Source organism: Oncorhynchus tshawytscha, linkage group LG18 (genome assembly GCF_018296145.1).
Source record: "Oncorhynchus tshawytscha isolate Ot180627B linkage group LG18, Otsh_v2.0, whole genome shotgun sequence".
In the NCBI taxonomy this organism is placed as follows: Eukaryota; Metazoa; Chordata; class Actinopteri; order Salmoniformes; family Salmonidae; genus Oncorhynchus; species Oncorhynchus tshawytscha.
Window position 1 is genome coordinate 35126158 of NC_056446.1, and position 25218 is coordinate 35151375.

A 25218-nucleotide genomic window follows, 5' to 3' on the forward strand; every position below is an offset into this window, starting at 1 on the left:
TAGATGTGTCAGGGTGTATCAGTGTAGATGTGCCAGGGTGTATCAGTGTAGATGTGTGCCATGTCTGATACGTCACACTGTATTGGGACACCACTAGCTAATGAGACTGTCAACCAGGCTGTCACACACTCATTAGTGTGTACAGATATGGGCGGGGGGTGCTGTGTAAGCTTGTGTGTCTGTTTGTCTGTGTGTGTGCGTCAGTGTTGAGGACCATGCTGGTTAGCCAGAGTGTGTCCATGTCTGGTGTATTAAGGTCCTGGTAACTGATGTAGACTGTGTGTGACCCTCTCTTCCCCTCCCCTCTCTGAGCTGTGCTGAGCTGTGCTGAGCCATGCTGAGCTGTGCCAGGCGTTGTTACATGTCACTTCATCCATCAGGATGACCAGCTAGACACACAAACATGGGTCACAATGTGCCACAGCACACTGTGTCTGGGACACCTACACACACACACACACACACACACACACACACACACACACACACACACACACACACACACACACACACACACACACACACACACACACAGACACACACACACAAAGACACACACAAAGACACACACAAAGACACACACAAAGACACACACAGACACACACAGACACACACAGACACACACAGACACACACACACACAGACACACACACACACACACACACAAAGACATCCATGCAGATGCACACACACTGGAGTATGTGCTCAATGTGTACAGTTCTCCCCTCCTGCTTGTTCTCGTGTGTGTGTGTATGTGTAATCTCCTGCGTGTGTATTATCTCCTGTGTGTGTGTGTGTGTGGAAGTTCTGGCGTGTGTTGAAGGTTGTCTGAATATCCTCCTGGGGGCTCCAGCCAACAGCGGCACTCGCCGCCCTCGAGTGACTTGTTGTAACATCCTTTTATCAATTTTACAAATTGTCACTAAAAGTAGCAGTCTTATGAATCATATGGGGGACAATGCGCTAATTTAACCCACAGAACAGCCATCACTGGAAGGAGGCAGAGACAGGACCACTGGTTGTGCTCTAAATTAGCACGCTAAGCTAGCTAATGCTAGACTGTGAAAGTTTCTTTGCTAGCCTGTTTTAGCCAATGTTAGCATTCACTGGCCTGTGCTAGCCTTAATTCATTAGCCCCTGCTTGCCATGCATGTGTTATAGTGGAAGTGATCTGCTGTGCATGGACTTGTCAGGTGATGGTATCCCAGGTTGAGGCAAATAATGTGTTGGAGGGGGATTAGATAGTTCAGAGAGAAGAGATATCATCTGACCCTTATTTATACTTCTGAGCCAAGGTGTGCCGCACTGAGCTGGCCTGGTTACGGATCTACCATAGTTGCTGGAGCCGTGCTGGAAAGGACAACGTGAAGACAAATCCCAGCCAGCACAGTACAGATTATGTCTGCAGTATGGGGTATATAGAGAAGGGGAGAGTGGTAGTAAGTTGAGCCACCCTTGTTTCTAGGAAACCATACATAAAACTTAGAATTTGACCAAATGTTTATGAAGAGGTCATCATATCATGGAGTCCGAGAAGGAAGAATCCACATAGGAAAAGTGGTAAAAAAACAAACACATTTTCACAAAGTCAAATAAATTAATTGTGTTAGAGGTTTTTTGATGCTTGTATCTAAACCAACGTTGATCATTTAAAGATTGTTATATACATCAGTTGGGGTCTCTATAAGCTTCAACATGAGGTCCTAAACCTAGCATGAACGTGCATCCTTGTAGCTGTGTGGGCTAATATAGTCAAAATGTTTACCCTGCGGTAAGGTGAGCCAATGGCCATGGGGTAAGGTGAGCCAATGGCCATGGGGTAAGGTGAGCCAATGGCCATGGGGTAAGGTGAGCCAATGGCCATGTTTTCTTCCGATGGGTAATATACGCTGTTTGTTTCATTTAACCTTCATTTAACTGGGCAAGTCAGTTGAGAACAAATTCTTATTTACAATGAACCCGGACGACGCTGGTTACACCTGTGTTTAAAAGTGTTAAAATTATCAAAGGACAAATGATTGTAATTGTGTTTGGGAAATAAAGACAGACGTGGTTGTAATTTAATTACAAAGGTAGTGCTGATATTTCATTCAGAAAATACATTTATAGGCAGCTTAACTTCCTCTGTTTGGTGGATTTAAGTTGTGCCAAGAAACCCAAGAGACAAGTTATCTTTTCAAAACTGTTATGTTTACATGACTTCTGATTGTTTCCAGGGTTACACAACATCCATACGTAGATATCTTTGTTATAAAGAATACTGTATTTCCCTTGACAGAGTGATGCTGAATGTCAAAAATGTCTCAACTTAATCCACTCCCCTATGTGTCCTACATATGGTTGGATTGTCCTTTAGTGTATCTCTGTATGTGTTAGTCTAGGTGTGTGTGTGTGTGTGTGTGTCTGTGTGATGGAGAGCCCTGAACAAAGGCCATGCATTATTAATGACGCAGCAGATGGGCCTCATCATAGAGCAGGCCCACAACGACACCACTACAGCAGATGGGCCTCATCATAGAGCAGGCCCACAACGACACCACTACAGCAGATGGGCCTCATCATAGAGCAGGCCCACAACGACACCACTACAGCAGATGGGCCTCATCATAGAGCAGGCCCACAACGGCACCACTACAGCAGATGGGCCTCATCATAGAGCAGGCCCACAACGGCACCACCACAGCAGATGGGCCTCATCATAGAGCAGGCCCACAACGGCACCACTACAGCAGATGGGCCTCATCATAGAGCAGGCCCACAACGACACCACTACAGCAGATGGGCCTCATCATAGAGCAGGCCCACAACGGCACCACTACAGCAGATGGGCCTCATCATAGAGCAGGCCCACAATGACGCCACTACATCAGATGGGCCTCATCATAGAGCCTCATAGAGCAGGCCCACAACTTTACAGACCTGAACATCTGGGTCTTAGATGTGTTTGTGGGCAGGGGTAAGGGGTATTGGTTGGGGGGGTTGTGTCTTTATCTGTTTTCTGGACCTCAGGTACCAACAGTCCATCATCTAGGTACCAACAGTCCATCATCTAGGTACCAACGGTACATCATCTAGGTACCAACGGTACATCATCTAGGTACCAACAGTCCATCATCTAGGTACCAACGGTACATCATCTAGGTACCAACGGTACATCATCTAGGTACCAACGGTACATCATCTAGGTACCAACGGTACATCATCTAGGCCTATGTCTTGCTCTTTCTCTCTTCTGTCGTTCTTTCTTTCTGTCGTCTTGTTCATTTCATTCAGTCTCTATGCCCACCTGTCTCTATTTCTCTCTCTGGCAGATTCTCCTATTCTCTCTCTCCTTTTAATGTTTTTTATCCTGACCTTTAACCATTTGCAATGAATGGCTAAACTTTATTTTAACTCTATCCAAAACCAAACTTATCTTTGAAATTTGGCATTAAGAGCAATGTTTCCCATGACTCTGAGGGTGGCAAGTTCCCAGTGGTAGACACAGTATTACAATGTTATATTACCCTTCCTAACACTTAACCCAACCATTCAGTGTTTTATTACCCTTCCTAACCCTTAACCCAACCATTCAGTGTTTTATTACCCTTCCTAACACTTAACCCAACCATTCAGTGTTTTATTACCCTTCCTAACCCTTAACCCAACCATTCAGTGTTTTATTACCCTTCCTAACACTTAACCCAACCATTCAGTGTTTTATTACCCTTCCTAACACTTAACCCAACCATTCAGTGTTTTATTACCCTTCCTAACCCTTAACCCAACCATTCAGTGTTTTATTACCCTTCCTAACCCTTAACCCAACCATTCAGTGTTTTATTACCCTTCCTAACCCTTAACCCAACCATTCAGTGTTTTATTACCCTTCCTAACCCTTAACCCAACCATTCAGTGTTTTATTACCCTTCCTAACCCTTAACCCAACCATTCAGTGTTTTATTACCCTTCCTAACCCTTAACCCAACCATTCAGTGTTTTATTACCCTTCTTAACCCAACCATTCAGTGTTTTATTACCCTTCCTAACCCTTAACCCAACCATTCAGTGTTTTATTACCCTTCCTAACCCTTAACCCAACCATTCAGTGTTTTATTACCCTTCTTAACCCAACCATTCAGTGTTTTATTACCCTTCCTAACCCTTAACCCAACCATTCAGTGTTTTATTACCCTTCCTAACCCTTAACCCAACCATTCAGTGTTTTATTACCCTTCCTAACCCTTAACCCAACCATTCAGTGTTTTATTACCCTTCCTAACACTTAACCCAACCATTCAGTGTTTTATTACCCTTCCTAACCCTTAACCCAACCATTCACTATTAATGCCTAAATGTAATGTTTTATCCCTATTCAAATTGTTAACCCTTATCTTCGAAATTATAAGTTGAGAGGAACTTCAGAATTTGACGTTTGGAGAAACGTAGTTAAACGTCAGAATCTGAAGGCAAATTGGTAAACCATGAGAAGTCAGCTGTGCAATGTACACACTCTGCTCTAGAAAACACGTCCCCTACCACTGCTACACACACATACTGTATACCAGTACGCAACAACACACACACACGAACAAACACATACTGCTGTCATGTCTTTGGCTATGCCAGATTAATTGATATGACATGCCATTCTATAAAATAATTTCTCCGTAATTAATATTACCTGATTGAGCTAATCATGTAAGTGTAATTAGCTAGAGAGTCGGGCACCACAAAATAATATTTATAGAGCTGTTATCTTCCGAATAAACTCTTAAAGACCTAGTAATATTTTACATCCATAGCAGTCAACATTAATCTTCATCTTACTTCAGTCTCATCTGAAAGTTGTCAATTCTTGGTTACCTGCAAGAACTCTGGCTAACAATTTGAATCAGCAATACAAAATTGGGTTTAATCATTTATTTACTAAATACCTAACTAATCACACATACACATAATTAAATCATAACTTGATTACAAATTACCTCATAAAGGAAAACGTCCCTAGCGGGCGGAACAGATATGACAGCTGGTTACACAAAAGAAAAGGGGCTGGGTTTGAGTGAAGGAGCGGGAAGACTGAGGAACAAAGGGAAGAAGCTGGGCTATCGTAAAACAGTATCTTATGCATTCTGAATTACCGCCCATTTGGAAAAGGAAAATGCAAGAAATATTTACTCTGAGCTGCGCTTCAGTAGGTTGGTGGTAGATGGAAGGCCGTTTTGCCAAACCGAGTCCATTGTCCTTTGAAGAATGTCTCTGGTGGTCAAATAGATACGTTATAGTAACGTTGTTGTGTGGTAGATGGGATACTCTGTCTGTTCCTTCCTAACCTGCGTTTGCAGCTGCGGTTGCCAACTCAACGGCTAGGAGGTATCACTTCTGTCGTGAATAAGAGTTCAAAGTTCATACCATTCGCATCCAAAGCTCATGCCGATGTTGGCTTCGTTCTGTAGTTATTATCTGAACCATTCTGACATTGGACCGTCATCCTACCTCATCGGAACAGGAAGTTCTATTGTCGTCAAGGCTTTATATAGGAAGGGAGAAGAGGCTGTGTTTGAAAAGTTTTATAACCCATGTCCCTCCACAGAGGCGGGCCACTGAGTGAGCAGCCCTAACTTATGAAAACCCACATCTCACATTTTAGAAGCTAAAATCACATTTCATCCCATCACAAATAATTTCATATTCAAACATTTAAATTGAACAACAATTCCATGTGAATCCGATAACTCTGATGTGTAGACTTTCCACTGTAGAGTTTGTCATCTTATCATTGATGAGAATGTCTCAGATGACAATGGAACTGACATCATATTCACTAAGTACCACCGCATATGTTCAATTGTTTGGATTACCAGAATATAGTTCATTTTCCCCCACATACTGATGTTCCCAGAATCTCTGTTAACCAAGGTTTTTTTAAATGTAATCTCAGTAGGTTAGAGAGAGGAAAAAGGGGGGAAGAGGTATTTATGACTGTCATAAACCTATCCCCCCAGGCCAACGTCATGACCCTGTATACCAGTACGCAACAACACACACGCACATACACTTGTATGCAACAACACACATACACACACATACACATACTTCAGAGACAGGGCATCCCGAAACACTGCCACGAAGCAAACACACACTCACGATAAACCATGCGCGAGGCAACCAGAGGCTTCAGATAGAATGGGGTTGCCTAGGAAACAGATGGTGGGAAGGAACCCTAGTTATTTGTGTTCAGCATATTTTCATTTGGGCTGAAACAGGGAGACCGGGAAAAAAACGACAGAGAAGTGATTTGTCCTGACAGGTCCATTTCTTTCCCAGGGTGAAACACACTGTCTAAAAAGCCCCAGTACACACAAACACACACGTACACACCTCATCGCTGAGAGTAAATCCTCCACACTCCGACCATTTAGAGTGTCTGTGTCTGTGTGTAGAGCTGTTTAACTTTCAGCCTGCCGATGTTTCTCCTTTTTCTGCAATACTTGAGCTGGCCACCAGAGAGCGCCGTGGTACACCGCTCAAGAGCAGACTCTCCTTGTGTGAGATCTCCCTAGTGGGGCCGTGTTTAGGAATGCCTTTCAGGAGGGGACATTCAAAGCCATTCATTGCTCTCCTTCCCTCTCTGTTTCTGACTCGCTAGGCCTTCTCCTGGCTCCCTCCCCAAAGTACAAAATATTTTCACATGACCCTCCCGTTGTACCATAAAATAAATTGAACACCCTCCCCATCATATAATTAACTCAAAATAATGTTTTTGACCGATAATAACTGTAGCGGCCCTGTATTTAAACATGTGGATATCGACTTTGTCACTTCAGTATGCTTTGGTGGCACAGTCGATGCCACGTAGGGCTACTGGTCAGGAGGTTGAGGGTTCGCCGACCACCACAGACAAGCTCACTCTCCCTGTCTGTTTCATTACACTACGATCAGAGCCGGCTGCACACAATTATCAACTAGAGGGCAATCTGATAATTATATAAAGTAATTTTACACACACTGCAATAATATTGTTTTTTGTTTTCAACACGGTCTACACCACAATAAATAGACTATGTACATCTCTACAAACAGAAAATACATCTCTCCCGACCTTGCAGGTTTACCCAGTATCAAAGGATTGGATTGACCATCTCCAAATGTCATTCAACTTTTTGGTGTTTTGCGACAGATGTCTCTTCCCATTCATCAATTGGCCTCTGGATTGATTGATTCGATTGATTGATTGATTGGATTGATTGATTGGATTGATTGATTGGATTGATTGATTGGATTGATTTTATTTTTTGTCAGTTAAAAATCTACATATACACAAAGATGACCTGGATCGCACATTAATGTGGTGAATTTACTTCCATTGTTCCCAATGTTTCTATATAAATACATGTACAATTACATGGATACAGACACATCGCAGAGATGGAAATGGGAATATGCTCAACCTCCGCATTCGTATGAGGGGGGCGTTTATGTACCATTCTTACAAACTTGTTTGGCAGGTAGCTTATTCTTTAGATGTTTGGGACTGCTGGTGAACAAGGATGTGCAGGATTAACCAAAGAGAGATGGACCAACACACTTGTCAGAGTCTTTAGGGTGTCTGGAACTAGGTTTCCATCCAATTGGCGACACATTTTCATGTGAATATTCTAAAATCTTAATTAAAAACAATATGCCATTTCAGAGTTTGCTTGAGGAAAATGTGACGCCGGACAACATAAGGGACATGGACATCATATGTATTCAGATCCAACTTGAGGGCAGCCAGCACCATCAGTAAACCAGGGATATTGACCAAATGAGCTACATTTACATGTCCTTAAAAACAGCCCGTGTTGGGCTACTATCCTTTAAACAATAATTATCCACCTCACGGTTCAGCTGTCAGAGACTTGAGCACTAAATGTATCAGGGTATTGCATGCAAAGGTCTGTAGGCTTATGGGTCCTCTGTATGATATATTTGAATAACTATATATACAGTATATATCGCCTGTATACTGGAGGAGAAGTTTAGGCCTAACCCCAGAGAGACAGAGTTATGCTGGTGGCGTGCTATGACCCCGACATTGATTTCTTTATGTCGTACTGCCTCTTATATACAGATACTCTGTGGATTTATCAAAGGAGGCTAATTGGTTCATTTTCTATCAGAGTATTTTTACTAAAGTTAAGGATTATGTTGTTAGATTATAGAAGTAACTCTGGTAGGACTGAAACAGTCTTCCTCACCTCAAATCCAACTGTTGGAGTCAGTTGGAGCACTGTGGTGCACTACCTTCATATCGTAGGCCTGCAGTAGCTAAAGCTTAATAACAGCCCCTACCAAACCTTCACAAACATTTCAAACTTTATTAGGGTAATTCCAAAAGTAATTCATTTGACATTTGTTTATAGGGAAAATATGAGCAGAAGAGCAAGTGTAAACCAGGGGGGAAAACGCACCAACATCCCCAAAAAACCACACAACCCTCCCCAAAGCAACCATCCCTATTTTGAACCACATTTTGATCTCTCTCTCAGGCCTGCTTGGGGAAAATAACAGCAGTTGGATTTGTTTGGTTGTGTATCTGGAGGCTTGAGCCTAGTGACTGGTTTGAACTGTTTATACTGTTGTTACAGTACTATACAGTACAGTTAGTAACATCTGAATTGTGAGGGACCTGATGTTCTGTGTTTTCTCTCTACCTTCTCTCTCAGGCTTGGGGGCTCTATTTCAGCCTATAAGATCGTTCCAGATGAAATTGACCAGATCAAGGTAAGATGCATCTCGAATTTCTACCTGTTTGTCTGTCAACAGACCTGGGTTCAGGTCTCCCGCAATAACATCTGCTAAATATGTGTATGTGACCAATAAAATGAGGGGTGCTGGTCTAGGATCATGTTGCCCCATGTCCATGTAATCTTAATTGTTATAATCTGAAAGGAAAAACTCATCCTAGATCAGTCATCCTACTGTGAGACAAATGATTATTCTTACTTAGAATCACCACCCCTATGACCCTCTTAGTTAGAATCACCACCCCTATGACCCTCTTAGTTAGATTCACCACCCCTATGACCCTCGTAGTTAGATTCACCACCCTATGACCCTCTTAGTTAGAATCATCACCCCTATGACCCTCGTAGTTAGAATCATCACCCTATGACCCTCGTAGTTAGAATCATCACCCTATGACCCTCGTAGTTAGATTCACCACCCTATGACCCTCTTAGTTAGAATCATCACCCTCTTAGTTAGAATCACCACCCCTATGACCCTCTTAGTTAGAATCACCACCCCTATGACCCTCGTAGTTAGAATCATCATCCCTATGACCCTCGTAGTTAGATTCACCACCCTATGACCCTCGTAGTTAGAATCATCACCCTCTTAGTTAGATTCACCAACCTATGACCCTCATAGTTAGATTCACCACCCCTATGACCCTCGTAGTTAGAATCATCATCCCTATGACCCTCGTAGTTAGATTCACCACCCTATGACCCTCGTAGTTAGAATCATCACCCTCTTAGTTAGATTCACCACCCTATGACCCTCTTAGTTAGAATCACCACCCCTATGACCCTCTTAGTTAGAATCACCCCTATTACCCTCTTAGTTAGAATCACCACCCCTATGACCCTCTTAGTTAGAATCACCACCCCTATGACCCTCTTAGTTAGAATCACCACCCCTATGACCCTCTTAGTTAGAATCATCATCCCTATGAACCTCTTAGTTAGAATCATCATCCCTATGACCCTCTTAGTTAGAATCACCAACCACCAGACCCTCTTAGTTAGAATCATCACCCCTATGACCCTCTTAGCAGTGACCTACTGTATGTCACATCCTCTCCATTCATGCCAATGAGACTCATGTCACATGATGAGATCTACCTAGGAGCCTATCAGATCCTGTGTCTCAGTCTGTCTGTCTGTCTCATCAGGAGACTCTAGTGGACTGGTGTGATGAGAAAGAACTCAATCTCATCTTGACAACCGGGGGGACAGGCTTTGCTCCCCGCGATGTCACACCTGAGGTAAGTGTGTGTGTGTGTGTGTGTGTGTGTGTGTGTGTGTGTGTGTGTGCACCTCAGAGATGGCTGGTGGGAGGAGCTATAGGAGGACAGGCTCATTGTAATAGCTGGAATGCAATTCATGGAACGGTATCAAACATATGGAAACCACACGTTTGACTCTGATCCATTAACTCCATTCCAGTGAGCCTGTCCTCCCTCCCATAATTCCTCTCACCAGCCTCCTCAGGTTAACCTGTCTGTATGTCAAGGCGGCTGTATTTATTGCTATTACCCTATACATTTTAGCCTGCTGTGTTAACCAGTCACAGGTTTGGTTTCCTCTGTGTCTACTGCCTATAATCTGCACCAGCTCCCCTTGTTTCAAATGAAACTAACTTGCAGATCCAAAATGTATGTCACACTGAAACTGAGCCTCATTTAGACTCAGAGCCACCAGAGCCAGTCCTGTCTGTGTTGGTGCCTCCATAGACGATTAACACATACACACATCTGGCAGATAGAGCATTACCACTGGAGTCCCTTCATACATTACCACTGGAGTCCCTTCATACATTACCACTAGAGTCCCTTCATACATTACCACTGGAGTCCCTTCGTACATTACCACTGGAGTCCCTTCATACATTACCACTGGAGTCCCTTCATACATTACCACTGGAGTCCCTTCATACATTAGTCCCTTCATACATTACTGGGGTCCCTTCATACATTACCACTGGAGTCCTTCATACATTACCACTGGAGTCCTTCATACATTACCACTGGAGTCCTTCATACATTACCACTGGAGTCCCTTCATACATTACCACTGGAGTCCCTTCATACATTACCACTGGAGTCCCTTCATACATTACCACTGGAGTCCCTTCATACATTACCACTGGAGTCCCTTCATACATTACCACTGGAGTCCCTTCATACATTACCACTGGAGTCCCTTCATACATTACCACTGGAGTCCCTTCATACATTACCACTGGAGTCCCTTCATACATTACCACTGGAGTCCCTTCGTACATTACCACTGGAGTCCTTCGTACATTACCACTGGAGTCCTTCATTACATTACCACTGGAGTCCTTCGTACATTACCACTGGAGTCCCTTCGTACATTACCATTACCTTTGTACATTACCACTGGAGTCCCTTGTACATTACCACTGGAGTCCTTTGTACATTACCACTGGAGTCCTTCATACATTACCACTGGAGTCCCTTCATACATTACCACTGGAGTCCCTTCATACATTACCACTGGAGTCCCTTCATACATTACCGCTGGAGTCCCTTTATACATTACCGCTGGAGTCCCTTTATACATTACCGCTGGAGTCCCTTTATACATTACCGCTGGAGTCCCTTTATACATTACCGCTGGAGTCCCTTTATACATTACCGCTGGAGTCCCTTCATACATTACCACTGGGACACTTGTGGGTGGGTTGGAGAAACACAGTACTTAGTAATATATTTTACGATAGCAGTGTGTGTGTGTGGGGGGTTACCCTGTGTCCTGTCTAATGACGAAGGCTCTATTTACACACATCTTCTCTAGTGATGATCCCACTCACTGTAGGTGTCAGGGATTCTCTCTCTCCCTCTTTCACCCACTTTCCCTGACCATTTATCTCGCTTCCTTTCTCCCAATAACTCTACCCCCCTCCTCATCCACCCTCCCTGACCCCTCTCCCTCATCCACCCTCCACCCTCCCTGACTCCCCTCTCCCTCGTACACCCTCCTCTACCCCCCTTTCTCTCATCCATTCTCCCCCCTCCCTTGACTCTTTCTCCTTCTCCCCTTTCTCCTCCCTCTCCCTCCTCTATTCAAAGGGTTCCCTCTCTTCTATTTCTCCTCTTCTCTTTCTCCTCTCTTTCTCCTCTCTTTCTCCTTCCCCTCTTTCATCCTCCCTCCTCTGACTCCCCTTCTCCCCCTTCTCCTCTCTTTCCCTCTCCCTTGTATTTCTCCTCTTCTCTTTCTCCTCTCTTTCTCCTCTCTCTTCTCTCTATTCAAGGTTCTCCTCTTCTATTTCTCCTCTCCTTTCTCCTCTCTTTCTCCTCTCCTCTATTCAAAGGGTTCTCCTCTCTTCTATTTCTCCTCTTCTCTTTCTCCTCTCTTTCTCCTCTCTCTTTCTCCTCTTCTCTTTCTCTCTTCTTTCTCTCTTTCTTTCTCCTCTCCTCTATTCAAAGGGTTCTCCTCTCTTCTATTTCTCCTCTTCTCTTTCTCCTCTCTTTCTTCTCTTTCTCCTCAAAGGGTTCTCCTCTCTTCTCTCTTTCTCCTCTCCTCTATTCAAAGGGTTCTCCTCTCTTCTATTTCTCCTCTTCTCTTTCTCCTCTCTTTCTCCTCTCCTCTATTCAAAGGGTTCTCCTCTCTTCTATTTCTCCTCTCTTTCTCCTCTCCTCTCTTCACAGGGTTCTCCTCTCTTCTATTTCTCCTCTTCTCTTTCTCCCCTCCTCTCTTCACAGGGTTCTCCTCTCTTCTATTTCTCCTCTTCTCTTTCTCCCCTCCTCTCTTCACAGGGTTCTCCTCTCTTCTATTTCTCCTCTTCTCTTTCTCCTCTCCTCTCTTCACAGGGTTCTCCTCTCTTCTCTTTTCCTCTTCTCTTTCTCCTCTCTTTCTCCTCTCCTCTTCAAAGGGTTCTCCTCTCTTCTATTTCTCCTCTTCTCTTTCTCCTCTCCTCTCTTCACAGGGTTCTCCTCTCTTCTATTTCTCTCTTCTCTTTCTCCTCTCTTTCTCCTCTTCTCTTTCTCCTCTCCTCTATTCTCTCCTCTCTTCTATTTCTCCTCTTCTCTTTCTCCTCTCCTTCTTCCTCTCTCTCTTCTTTCTCCTCTTCTCTTTCTCCTCCTCTCTTCACCGGGTTCTCCTCTCTTCTCTTTCTCCTCTTCTCTTTCTCCTCTCCTCTCTTTTCTTCTCTTCTCTTTCTCCTCTCTTCTCTTTCTCCTCTCTCTCTTTCTCTCTTCTCTCTTCTCTTTCTCCTCTCCTCTATTCAAAGGCTTCCTCCTCTCTTCTATTTCTCCTCTTCTCTTTCTCCTCTCCTCTCTTCACAGGGTTCTCCTCTCTTCTCTTTCTCCTCTCTTCTCTTTCTCCTCTCCTCTATTCAAAGGCTTCCTCCTCTCTTCTCTTTCTCCTCTCCTCTCTTCACAGGGTTCTCCTATGGGGACAGCCGAATAATCCTTTTAGGTTCTAGATAGCACCTTTTTTTCTAAGAATGTATTTTAATAGGTTATTGCCAATGGTGAGTGATTTGACCCAGAATGCTGTGTGTTCTTCAAGCCTCTACAGATGTAGGATCTTAATTTGAGCCAGTTTGCTACACCATGAAAAATAATCCTGCAGCAAAAGGACATGAGAATTATTATGTGGATTGTAATTAATGGATTTTTTTTGTAAGGGTTGATACATTTTTAAAGTGGAAATTTCGAACTTTAGAAGTGACTAGAAGATTGTATGTTCTGCTGTGCAACAAAATACTCCGCAGCAAAAGAGTGATCAAATTAAGATCCTACATCTGTAGTGTGACACCATGCCATGATACAGTACTCATCTCTCTGTCTTCTAGTGTGGAAAGCAATGTGATTGTATTGTGGATGATCATACATTCTCTCTCCATCTATCTCTCTCTGTGTGTCTCTCTCTCTTCCTATCTCTGACTCACTCTTTCTCTCTGTCTCTGACTCACTCTTTCTCTCTCTCTCTCTCTCTCTCTCTCTCTCTGTTAATCTTTCTTGCTGTCTCTCTCGCTCTCTCTCTCCCTCTCTTTCGTTCTGTCTCTCTCTCGCTCTGTCTCTCGCTCTCTCTCTCTCTCCCTCTCTTTTGCTCTGTCTCTCTCTCTCTCTCGCTCTGTCTGTCGGTCTCTCTTTCGCTCTGTCTCTCTCTCTTTCTCGCTCTGTCTGTCGGTCTCTCTTTCGCTCTGTCTCTCTCTCTCTCTCACTCTGTCTGTCGGTCTCTCTTTCGCTCTGTCTCGCTCTGTCTGTATCTGTGTCTCTATCTGTCTTTGTCTCTGTCTCTATCAATTCTAGGGCCTTTATTGTCATGGGAAACACATGTTAACATTGCCAAAGCAAGTGAGGTAGATAATATACAAAAGTGAAATAAACAATACAAATTAACAGTAGACATTTAACATACATTACAAATGTCATATTATATATATATACAGTGTTGTCTCTCTGTCTCGCTCTTTCTCGCTGTCTCACTCTCTCTGGCTTTCTGTCTGCCTGTCGTGAGACAACATCGTTACAATATATATATATATATATATATATAATATATATATATATATATATATATATATATATATATATATATATAATATGACATTTGTAATGTCCTCATTTTGTGGGCAGTGAGCACATAGCCTGTCTTCTCTTGAGAGCCATGTTACCTACTGCGGCCATTCTCAATAGCAAGGCTATGCTCACTGAGTCTGTACATAGTCAAATCTTTCCTTAAGTTTAGGTCAGTCACAGTGGTCAGGTATTCTGCCACTGTGTACTCTCTGTTTAGGGCCAAATAGCATTCTAGTTTGCTCTGTTTTTTTTTGGTTAATTCTTTCCAATGTCAAGTAATTATCTTTTTGTTTTCTCATGATTTGGTTGGGTGTAATTGTGCTGCTGTCCTGGGGCTCTGTAGGGTGTGTTTGTGAACAGAGCCCCAGGACCAGCTTGCTTAGAGGACTCTTTTCCAGGTTCATCTCTGTATGTGATGGCTTTGTTATGGAAGATTTGGGAATCGCTTCCTTTTAGGTGGTTGTAGAATTGAACGGCTCTTTTCTGGATATTGATCATTCCCGGGTATCGGCCTAACTCTGCTCTGCATGCATTATTTGGTGGTCTACGTTGTACATAGAGGATATTTTTGTAGAATCCTGCTTGCAGAGTCTCAATTTGGTGTTTGTCCCATTTTGTGAATTCTTGGTTGGTGAGCGGACCCCAGACCTCACAACCATAAAGGGCAATGGGTTCTATAACTGATTCAAGTATTTCTCTCTGTCTGTCTCTCTCTGTCGCCATCTATCTCTCTCTATCTCTCTCTGTCTCTCTCTGTTTCTATCTCTCTGTCTCTCTCTCTCTCTCTCTGTCTCTCTCTCTCTCTGTCTCTCTCTCTCTGTCTCTCTCTCTCTCTCTCTCTCTCTCTCTCTCTCTCTCTGTCTCTCTCTCTCTCTGTCTCTCTCTCTCTCTCTCTCTCTCTCTGTCTCTCTCTCTCTCTGTCTCTCTCTGTCTCTCTCTGTCTTTCTCTGTCGCTCTCTCTCTCTCTGTCTCTCTGTTTCTATCTCTCTGTCTCTCTCTGTCTCTCTCTGTCGTTATCTCTCTCTGTCTCTCTCTGTCGTTATCTCTCTCTCTGTCTCTCTCTCTGTCGCTATCTCTGTCTCTCTCTCTCTCTGTCGCTATCTCTCTGTCTCTCCCTGTCGCTATCTCTCTGTCTCTGTCTCTCTCTGTTGTTATCTCTCTCTGTCTCTCTCTGTCGTTATCTCTCTCTGTCTCTCTGTCTCTCTCTCTGTCGCTATCTCTCTGTCTCTCTCTCTCTGTCGCTATCTCTCTGTCTCTCCCTGTCGCTATCTCTCTGTCTCTGTCTCTCTCTGTCGCTGTCTCTCTCTCTATCGCTATTTCTCTGTCTCTCTGTCACCATCTCTCTGTCTCTCTCTGTCACTGTCTCTGTCTCTCTCTCTCTGTTTCGGTCGCTATCTCTCTGTCGCTGTCTCTCTCTGTCTCTCTCTGTCGCTATCTCTTTGTCTCTCTCTCTCTGTCGCTGTCTCTCTCTGTCGCTGTCTCTCTCTGTCGCTGTCTCTCTCTCTGTCGCTGTCTCTCTCTCTGTCGCTGTCTCTCTCTCTGTCGCTGTCTCTCTCTCTCTGTCTCTCTGTCGCTGTCTCTCTGTCGCTATTTTTCTGTCTCTGTCTCTCTCTGTCGCTATCTCTCTGTCTCTGTCTCTCTCTGTCGCTATGTCTCTGTCTCTCTGTCACTATCTCTCTGTCTCTCTCTGTTGCTGTCTCTGTCTCTCTCTCTGTTTCTGTCGCTATCTCTCTGTCGCTCTCTGTCGCTGTCTCTCTCTCTGTCTCTCTCTGTCGCTGTCTCTCTCTGTCGCTGTCTCTGTCGCTGTCTCTCTCTCTGTCGCTGTCTCTCTGTCGCTGTCTCTCTGTCGCTGTCTCTCTGTCGCTATTTTTCTGTCTGTCTCTCTCTGTCGCTATCTCTCTGTCTCTGTCTCTCTCTGTCGCTATGTCTCTGTCTCTCTGTCACTATCTCTGTCTCTCTCTGTTGCTGTCTCTGTCTCTCTCTCTCTCTGTTTCTGTCGCTATCTCTCTGTCGCTCTCTGTCGCTGTCTCTCTCTCTGTCTCTCTCTGTCGCTATCTCTCTGTCTCTCTCTCTGTCGCTATCTCTGTCTCTCTCTGTCGCTATCTCTCTGTCGCTGTCTCTCTCTCTCTGTCGCTATCTCTCTGTCTCTGTCTCTCTCTCTCTCTCTGTCTCTCTGTCTCTGTCGCTGTCTCTCTCTGTCGCTGTCTCTGTCTCTCTCTGTCGCTATCTCTCTGTCTCTCTCTGTCACTTTCTCTCTCTCTCTGTCTCTCTCTGTCTCACTCTGTCACTATCTCTCTCTCTGTTTCTCTCTGTCTCTCTCTCTGTCTCCGTCAGGCCACTAAAGAGGTGATAGAGCGGGAGGCTCCAGGGATGTCTCTGGCCATGCTGATGGGTTCTCTCAACGTCACACCACTAGGCATGCTCTCTAGGTGAGACACACACACACTCACTAACATACATACAGTACACACACACACTAACATGCATACAGTACACACACTCACTAACATGCATACAGTACACACACACACTAACATGCATACAGTACACACACACACTAACATGCATACAGGACACACACTCACTAACATGCATACAGTACACACACACACACTAACATGCATACAGTACACACACACTTACATACATACAGTACACACACACTTACATACATACAGTACACACACACTTACATACATACAGTACACACACACTTACATACATACAGTACACACACACTTACATACATACATACAGTACACACACACTTACATACATACATACAGTACACACACACTTACATACATACATACAGTACATACATACATACACACACACTTACATACATACATACAGTACACACACACACATACATACACACATACATACATACATACATACATACAGTACACACACTTACATACATACAGTACACACACATACATACATACAGTACACACACACATACATACATACATACACACACACACTTACATACATACATACAGTACACACACACTTACATACATACATACAGTACACACACACACACTTACATACATACAGTACACACACACACCAGGCCCCCAGTGTCCGGTCTGGAGAGTGAAGTCATGAGCTCTGCTGGTCGGCTAGTGTGTAGCATCCTAGCAGTGCCAAAAAAAGCCCTAGAAAACCTATGTCAATTACGATCACCAGAACGGCTCTAAAATTAGTTTATTATGAATTATATTAAAGTTCGCTACAAATGGAGATATTTAATTAAATAGTGATCCATTCTGACTACTACATTTGTCGTCACACAGGACCACGTGCTGACACAGACCAATCACGGGCCGGCAGGCTACGAAGAGGCTCCCTCCTTCCTGCCATAGACATTAAGGTTGACTTTCTCAGGCAGGATGAAAACGACTACATTGACCATGATCCCTTGCTAGTTAAGGCCACCTTCACCATGATCCGTAGTCCTTTTTTTAGTGCCATTCAGCCCTATTTAGCAATATGGAAGCTTCAAATTCAAATACTTCATGCGCCATCAGGAGTTTTACATTGGAATACGTGGATGACGTCAGCACTACAGTATCACTATCTACTGGTTTAATGTCTATGACACACACACACACACACACACACACAGACACACACAGACACACACACACACAACGAACACACACGAACACAAACACACACACGAACACACACGAACACACACACGAACACACACACGAACACACACACACACGAACACACACGAACACACACGAACACAAACACACACACGAACACACACGAACACACACACATGAACACACACTACACACACACACTAACACGCATACTGTACAAACACACTCATAGAGATACACACACACACACGAACACACACACAAACACACACACATGAACACACTAACACGCATACTGTACAAACACACTCATAGAGATATACACACACACACGCACACATGAATATATACTGTGTACACACTCCTCATTAACGCACACACACCTTTCATTGTGTGAAACTCTAATACACACTCTCCTCTCTTGTGTGTAAGCAGACCTGTGTGCGGCATCCGCGGCAAGACGCTCATCATCAATTTACCAGGGAGCAAGAAGGGTTCACAGGTAACGTAAACACCTGCTAAACAAGACCACTTTAAAGGGCCAGACACAATGAAACATCTGACTGGTACTTTGCACCTCTGCAGTTAACTTTGTTGTTCACATAGAACGGTTATAATTCTGATTTGCACTCCAGGCCACAAGGCAGTAGCTTGTTTGACCTGCTGTAGCTAATGTAACCTAACTAGCAAGCTGCACTAATGTTTTTGCTAGCTTGCTAGAATGTGTAGTACTAACTAGATGGCCACAACTAGATAACAAGCGTCGCAACATTATAATTAAATCGCAATGGATTTGCTTTTCAAATGAAGCAGCTGCCTGTTAGCTGTCATTAGTATCTGCTAACCATGTGTATGTGACAAATAACATTTGATTTGATTAGCTTTGTTGTGATAGTAAACATTTAGCTAACATCAGCTAGCAAGCTAACTGGCACCGGCAGTATGTGTTAATTGAGAGTTCATTAAATGATTTATTCTTCATCTTGCTGGAAAAGCATTGGTAAAGCATTTGGTATTTAGTATTTAGTGTTATGTGCATTGTGCTGCACTTGCCACCCCATTCGTTTCATATGAAGTGTATGGCTGCCTTTTATTTGTCATACACATGAGCAGTGTTAATAGCACTTGTGCTAGTTCCGACAATGCACGCTAACGTTAGCTAGCTAACTAATGAGCAGGTGCACATTATCAAATTGAATCTAACAAAAAAATCCTTCTTCAAGCACAAAACTCCTTAGCTAATTGTAAAATATATAGAGACTTGCTGTACAAAAAATATAATAAATGTATTATGCAGTTCTATTGTTTTAATTAACAATCCTGATGAAAAGGCGGTGAATTAAACTGTACCATAACACCTGTACTCATATCAGTGTTTCAGGGCCCTTATCCACAGGGCATCTCAGAGTAGGAGTGCTGATCTAGGATCAGGTGTCCCCAGTGTAGATCAGCACTCTCACATTTACTTTGATCAGTGTCATTGTGACTGAGTAGTTAGTCTCTTAACTCTTGGGGAAATGTGCACTGAGATTGTACCCGAATACAGCACACACACAATGCACACCATGAGCAGATCACTTTGTGTCCTTGCATGCTTTTGGGCGTGCGTGGCTACTGCGTGTGTTCCCACACGCATGTGTGTACTTGCACCGCTAGACTGCTCTACCCGCTACCTCGCCATCTGTCTGTCTGTTTCCCTCTCTCTATCTCCTCTCTCTCTTCTCTATCTCCTCTCTCTCTTCTCTATCTCCTCTCTCTCTTCTCTGTCACCTCTCTCTCTTCTCTATCTCCTCTCTCTCTTCTCTGTCTCCTCTCTCTCCGCTGACCCCACATCTGTCTCTGTCTCATTACGGAGGCATTTCTACTGATCGATTTTATTATTTATTTTAATCAATTACGCCCCCTCTTCCCATCTGGTGCCATATTAGTGTCTCCCCCATCAGGCCCCCAGTCAAACATAACTGTATGAACGGCCCATCACCCACTTTTATTATCTCTGATCCCACATCATAAAGACAGGGGAAACTGGGAGGGCCGAGGGCCGAGGACCCGAGCCAGGGCCGATGACCGAGTCAGGGCAGAGGACCGAGCCAGGGTGGGCTGGGCTTTGTGTGAGATCAAGCCCTTTGGGGTGTCTGATCTAGTGGTCCTGTCTCCAGTCGTCTCTTTTTTTATTTTATTTTTCATTCACCCATTCTCCCACTCACTCACTCACTCACTCACTCACTCACTCACTCACTCACTCTCTTACTCACTCTCTTACTCACTCTCTTACTCACTCACTCACTCACTCACTCACTCACTCACTCACTCACTCACTCACTCACTCTCTCTTACTCTCTCTCTCTCTCACTCTCTCTCTCTCTCTCTCTCTCTCTCTCTCTCTCTCTCTCTCTCTCTCACTCTCTCACTCACTCACTCACTCACTCACTCACTCACTCACTCACTCACTCACTCACTCTGTCACTCTGTCACTCTGTCACTCTGTCACTCTGTCACTCTGTCACTCACTCACTCACTCACTCACTCACTCAATTCAATCTAAGCATTTTATTTGCATGGGAAACATATGTTTACATTGCCAAAGCAAGTGAAATAGATAATAAACAAAAGTGAAATAAACTATAAATAAATAAATAAAATGAACAGTAAACCTTACACTCACAATAGTTGCAAAAGAATAAAGACATTTAAAATGTCATGTCTATATACAGTGTTGTAACAATGTGGAAATAGTTAAAGTACAAAAGGGAAATGTAACATAAATATGGGTTGTATTTGCAACGGTGTTTGTTCTTCACTGGTTGCCCTTTTCTTGTGGCATCAGGTCACAAATCTTGCTGCTGTGATGGCACATTGTAGTATTTCACCCAGTAGATATGGGAGTTTATCAAAATGTGATTTATTTTAGAATTCTTTGTGGATCTGTGTAATCTGAGGGAAATATGTATCTCTAATATGGTCATACATTTGGCATACATTTGGCAGGAGGTTAGGAAGTGCAGCTCAGTTTCCACCTCATTTTGTGGGCAGTGAGCACATAGCCGGTCTTCTCTTGAGAGCCAGGTCTGCCTACGGCGGCCTTTCTCAATAACAAATAGCATTCTAGTTTGCTCTGTTTTTAAAAAGATTATTTCCAAAATGTCAAGTAATTATCTTTTTGTTTTCTCATGATTTGGTTGGGTGTAATTGTGTTGCTGTCCTGGGGCTCTGTGGGGTGTGTTTGTGAACAGAGTCCCAGGACCAGCTTGCTTAGGGGACTCTTCTCCAGGTTCATCTCTCTGTAGGTGATGGCTTTGTTATGGAAGGTTTGGGAATCACTTCCTTTTAGGTGGTTGTAGAATTGAACGGCTCTTTTCTGGATTTTGATAATTAGCGGGTATCGGCCTAATTCTGCTCTGCATGCATTATTTGGTGTTTTACATTGTACTTTGAGGATATTTTTGCAGAATTCTGCATGCAGTCTCAATTTGGTGTTTGTTCCATTTTGTGATTTTTGGGGAGATGGTGTGCAATCCCCAGACCTCACAACCATAAAGGGCAATAGGTTCTATAACCGATTCAAGTATTGGTATGTCAAATTTTATGTTCCTTTTGATGGCATAGAAGGCCCTTCTTGTCTCTCAGATCTTTCACAGCTTTGTGGAAGTTGCCTGTGGCGCCGATGTTTCGGCCAAGGTATGTATAGTTTTTTGTGTGCTCTAGGGCAACAGTGTCTAGATGGAATTTGTGTTTGTGGTCCTGGTGACTGGACATTTTTTGGAACACCATTATTTGAATCTTACTGAGATTTACTATCAGGGACCAGTCTGACAGAATCTATGCAGAAGATCTAGGTGCTGCTGTTGGCCCTCCTTGGTTGGGGACAGAAGCACCAGATCAATCGCAAATAGTAGACATTTGATTTCAGATTCTAGTAGGGTGAGGCTGGGTGCTGCAGACTGTTCAGGTGCCCTCACCAATTCGTTGGTATATATGTTGGAGATGGTGGGGCTTAAGCTGCATCCCTGTCTAACCCCACAGCCCTGTGGGAAGATTTATTATTATTTTTTTGCCCATTTTAACCGCACACTTGTTTGTGTACATGGATTTTATATTGTCTTGTGTTTTTTCTCCAACACGACTTTCCACCAAGTTGTATAACAGACCCTCATGCCAAATTGAGTCAAAATATTTTTTTAAATCAACAAAGCATGAGAAGACTTTGCCTTTGTTTTGTTTGTCAATTAGGGGTGTGCAGGGTGAATAGGTTGTCTGTCGTATGGTATTTGTTAAGAAGCCAATTTGACATGTGCTCAGTACATTGTTTTCACTGAATAAATATATGAGTCTGCTGTTAATGATAATGAAGAGGATTTGCCCAAGGCTGTTGTTGACACATATCCCATGGTAGTTATTGAGGTCAAATGTGTCTCTACTTTTGGGAATTGGGGTGATCAATCATTGGTTCCAAATATTGGGGAATATGCCAGAGCTGAGGATTTAAGGATAGCCAATTGGAATTTGTGGTCTGTTATATTTTATAATTTAATTTAGGATACCATCAACACCACAGGCCTTTTGGGGTTGGAGCGTTTGTATTTTGTCCTGCATTTCATTCAAGGTAATTGGAGAATCCAGTGGATTCTGGTAGTCTTTAATAGTTGATTCTTTAGAATTTGATTTGTATTAAATCTAAGTTTTGTATTTGATCATGTATATGTTTTTGCTGTTTGTTCTTTGCTATAGAAGATTGGAGAAGCGGTTTATCCATATGTCTCTGGGTTCTAGCAATTAAACAGGAGGATTGGTAGGAAGGTCAGTTTTACGAGGGTATGTTTGGCAGCATGAGTGAAGGATGCTTTGTTGCGAAATAGGAAGCCAATTCTAGATTTAACTTTGGATTGGAGATGCTTAATGTGAGTCTGGAAGGAGAGTTTACAGTCTAACCAGACACCTAGGTATTTGTAGTTGTCCACATATTCTAAGTCAGAACCGTCCAGAGTAGTGATGCTGGACGGGCGGGCAGGTGCAGGCAGCGATCGGTTGAACAGCATGCATTTAGTTTTACTTGCATTTAAGAGCAGTTGGAGGCCACGGAAGGAGTGTTGTATGGCGTTGAGGCTGATCTGGAAGTTAGTTAACACAGTGTCCAAAGAAGGGCCAGTATACAGAATGGTGTCATCAATATACAGAATGGTGTCGTCAGTATACAGAATGGTGTCGTCAGTATACAGAATGGTGTCGTCAGTATACAGAATGGTGTCGTCAGTATACAGAATGGTGTCGTCAGTATACAGAATGGTGTCGTCAGTATACAGAATGGTGTCGTCAGTATACAGCATGGTGTCGTCAGTATACAGCATGGTGTCGTCAGTATACAGCATGGTGTCGTCAGTATACAGCATGGTGTCGTCAGTATACAGAATGGTGTCGTCAGTATACAGAATGGTCTCGTCAGTATACAGAATGGTGTCGTCAGTATACAGAATGGTGTCGTCAGTATACAGAATGGTGTCGTCAGTATACAGAATGGTGTCGTCAGTATACAGCATGGTGTCGTCAGTATACAGCATGGTGTCGTCAGTATACAGCATGGTGTCGTCATGGTATACAGTATACAGCATGGTGTCGTCAGTATACAGCATGGTGTCGTCAGTATACAGAATGGTGTCATCAGTATACAGAATGGTGTCGTCAGTATACAGAATGGTGTCGTCAGTATACAGAATGGTGTCGTCAGTATACAGAATGGTGGTCAGTATACAGAATGGTGTCGTCAGTATACAGAATGGTGTCGTCAGTATACAGAATGGTGTGTCAGTATACAGAATGGTGTCGTCAGTATACAGAATGGTGTCGTCAGTATACAGAACAGTATACAGAATGGTGTCAGTATACAGAATGGTGTACAGTATACAGCATGGTGTCGTCAGTATACAGCATGGTCAGTATACAGCATGGTGTCGTCAGTATACAGAAGTCAGTATACAGAATGGTGTCGTCAGTATACAGAATGGTGGTGTATACAGAATGGTGTCGTCAGTATACAGAATGGTGTCGTCAGTATACAGAATGGTGTCGTCAGTATACAGAATGGTGTCGTCAGTATACAGAATGGTGTCGTCAGTATACAGAATGGTGTGTCAGTATACAGTATACAGAATGGTGTCGTCAGTATACAGAATGGTGTCGTCAGGTCAGTATACAGCATGGTGTCGTCAGTATACAGCATGGTGTCGTCAGTATACAGAATGGTGTCGTCAGTATACAGCATGGTGTCGTCAGTATACAGAATGGTGTCGTCAGTATACAGAATGGTGTCGTCAGTATACAGAATGGTGTCGTCAGTATACAGAATGGTGTCGTCAGTATACAGAATGGTGTCGTCAGTATACAGAATGGTGTCGTCAGTATACAGAATGGTGTCGTCAGTATACAGAATGGTGTCGTCAGTATACAGAATGGTGTCGTCAGTATACAGAATGGTGTCGTCAGTATACAGAATGGTGTCGTCAGTATACAGAATGGTGTGTCAGTATACAGAATGGTGTCGTCAGTATACAGAATGGTGTCGTCAGTATACAGAATGGTGTCGTCAGTATACAGAATGGTGTCGTCGGTATACAGAATGGTGTCGTCGGTATACAGAATGGTGGTCGGTATACAGCATGGTGTCGTCAGTATACAGAATGGTGTCGTCAGTATACAGAATGGTGTCGTCAGTATACAGAATGGTGTCGTCAGTATACAGAATGGTGTCGTCAGTATACAGCATGGTGTCGTCAGTATACAGAACAGTATATAGAATGGTGTCGTCAGTATACAGCATGGTGTCGTCAGTATACAGAATGGTGTCGTCAGTATATAGAAGTCAGTATACAGAATGGTGTTGTCAGTATACAGAATGGTGTCGTCAGTATACAGAATGGTGTTGTCAGTATACAGAATGGTGTTGTCAGTATACAGAATGGTGTCGTCAGTATATAGAATGGTGTCGTCAGTATACAGAATGGTGTTGTCAGTATACAGAATGGTGTCGTCAGTATACAGCATGGTGTCGTCAGTATACAGAATGGTGTCGTCAGTATACAGCATGGTGTCGTCAGTATACAGAATGGTGTCGTCAGTATATAGTATCGTCAGTATACAGAATGGTGTTGTCAGTATACAGAATGGTGTCGTCAGTATACAGAATGGTGTTGTCAGTATACAGAATGGTGTTGTCAGTATACAGAATGGTGTCGTCAGTATATAGAATGGTGTCGTCAGTATACAGAATGGTGTTGTCAGTATACAGAATGGTGTCGT

At 43.3% G+C, this 25218-nt stretch overlaps 1 protein-coding gene across 1 annotated transcript in view; it reads left to right on the plus strand.

Annotated features, from left to right (window-relative positions):
• The window catches only part of LOC112217931 (gephyrin), a 166193-nt gene that overhangs the window by 62540 nt on the left and 78435 nt on the right, over positions 1 to 25218 (plus strand). Inside the window, exons 3-6 of the mRNA XM_042300533.1 lie at positions 8691 to 8748; positions 9923 to 10015; positions 16637 to 16731; positions 18364 to 18430. Coding sequence (XP_042156467.1) covers positions 8691 to 8748; positions 9923 to 10015; positions 16637 to 16731; positions 18364 to 18430 — 313 coding nt within the window. The remainder of the gene's footprint in view (positions 1 to 8690; positions 8749 to 9922; positions 10016 to 16636; positions 16732 to 18363; positions 18431 to 25218) is intronic.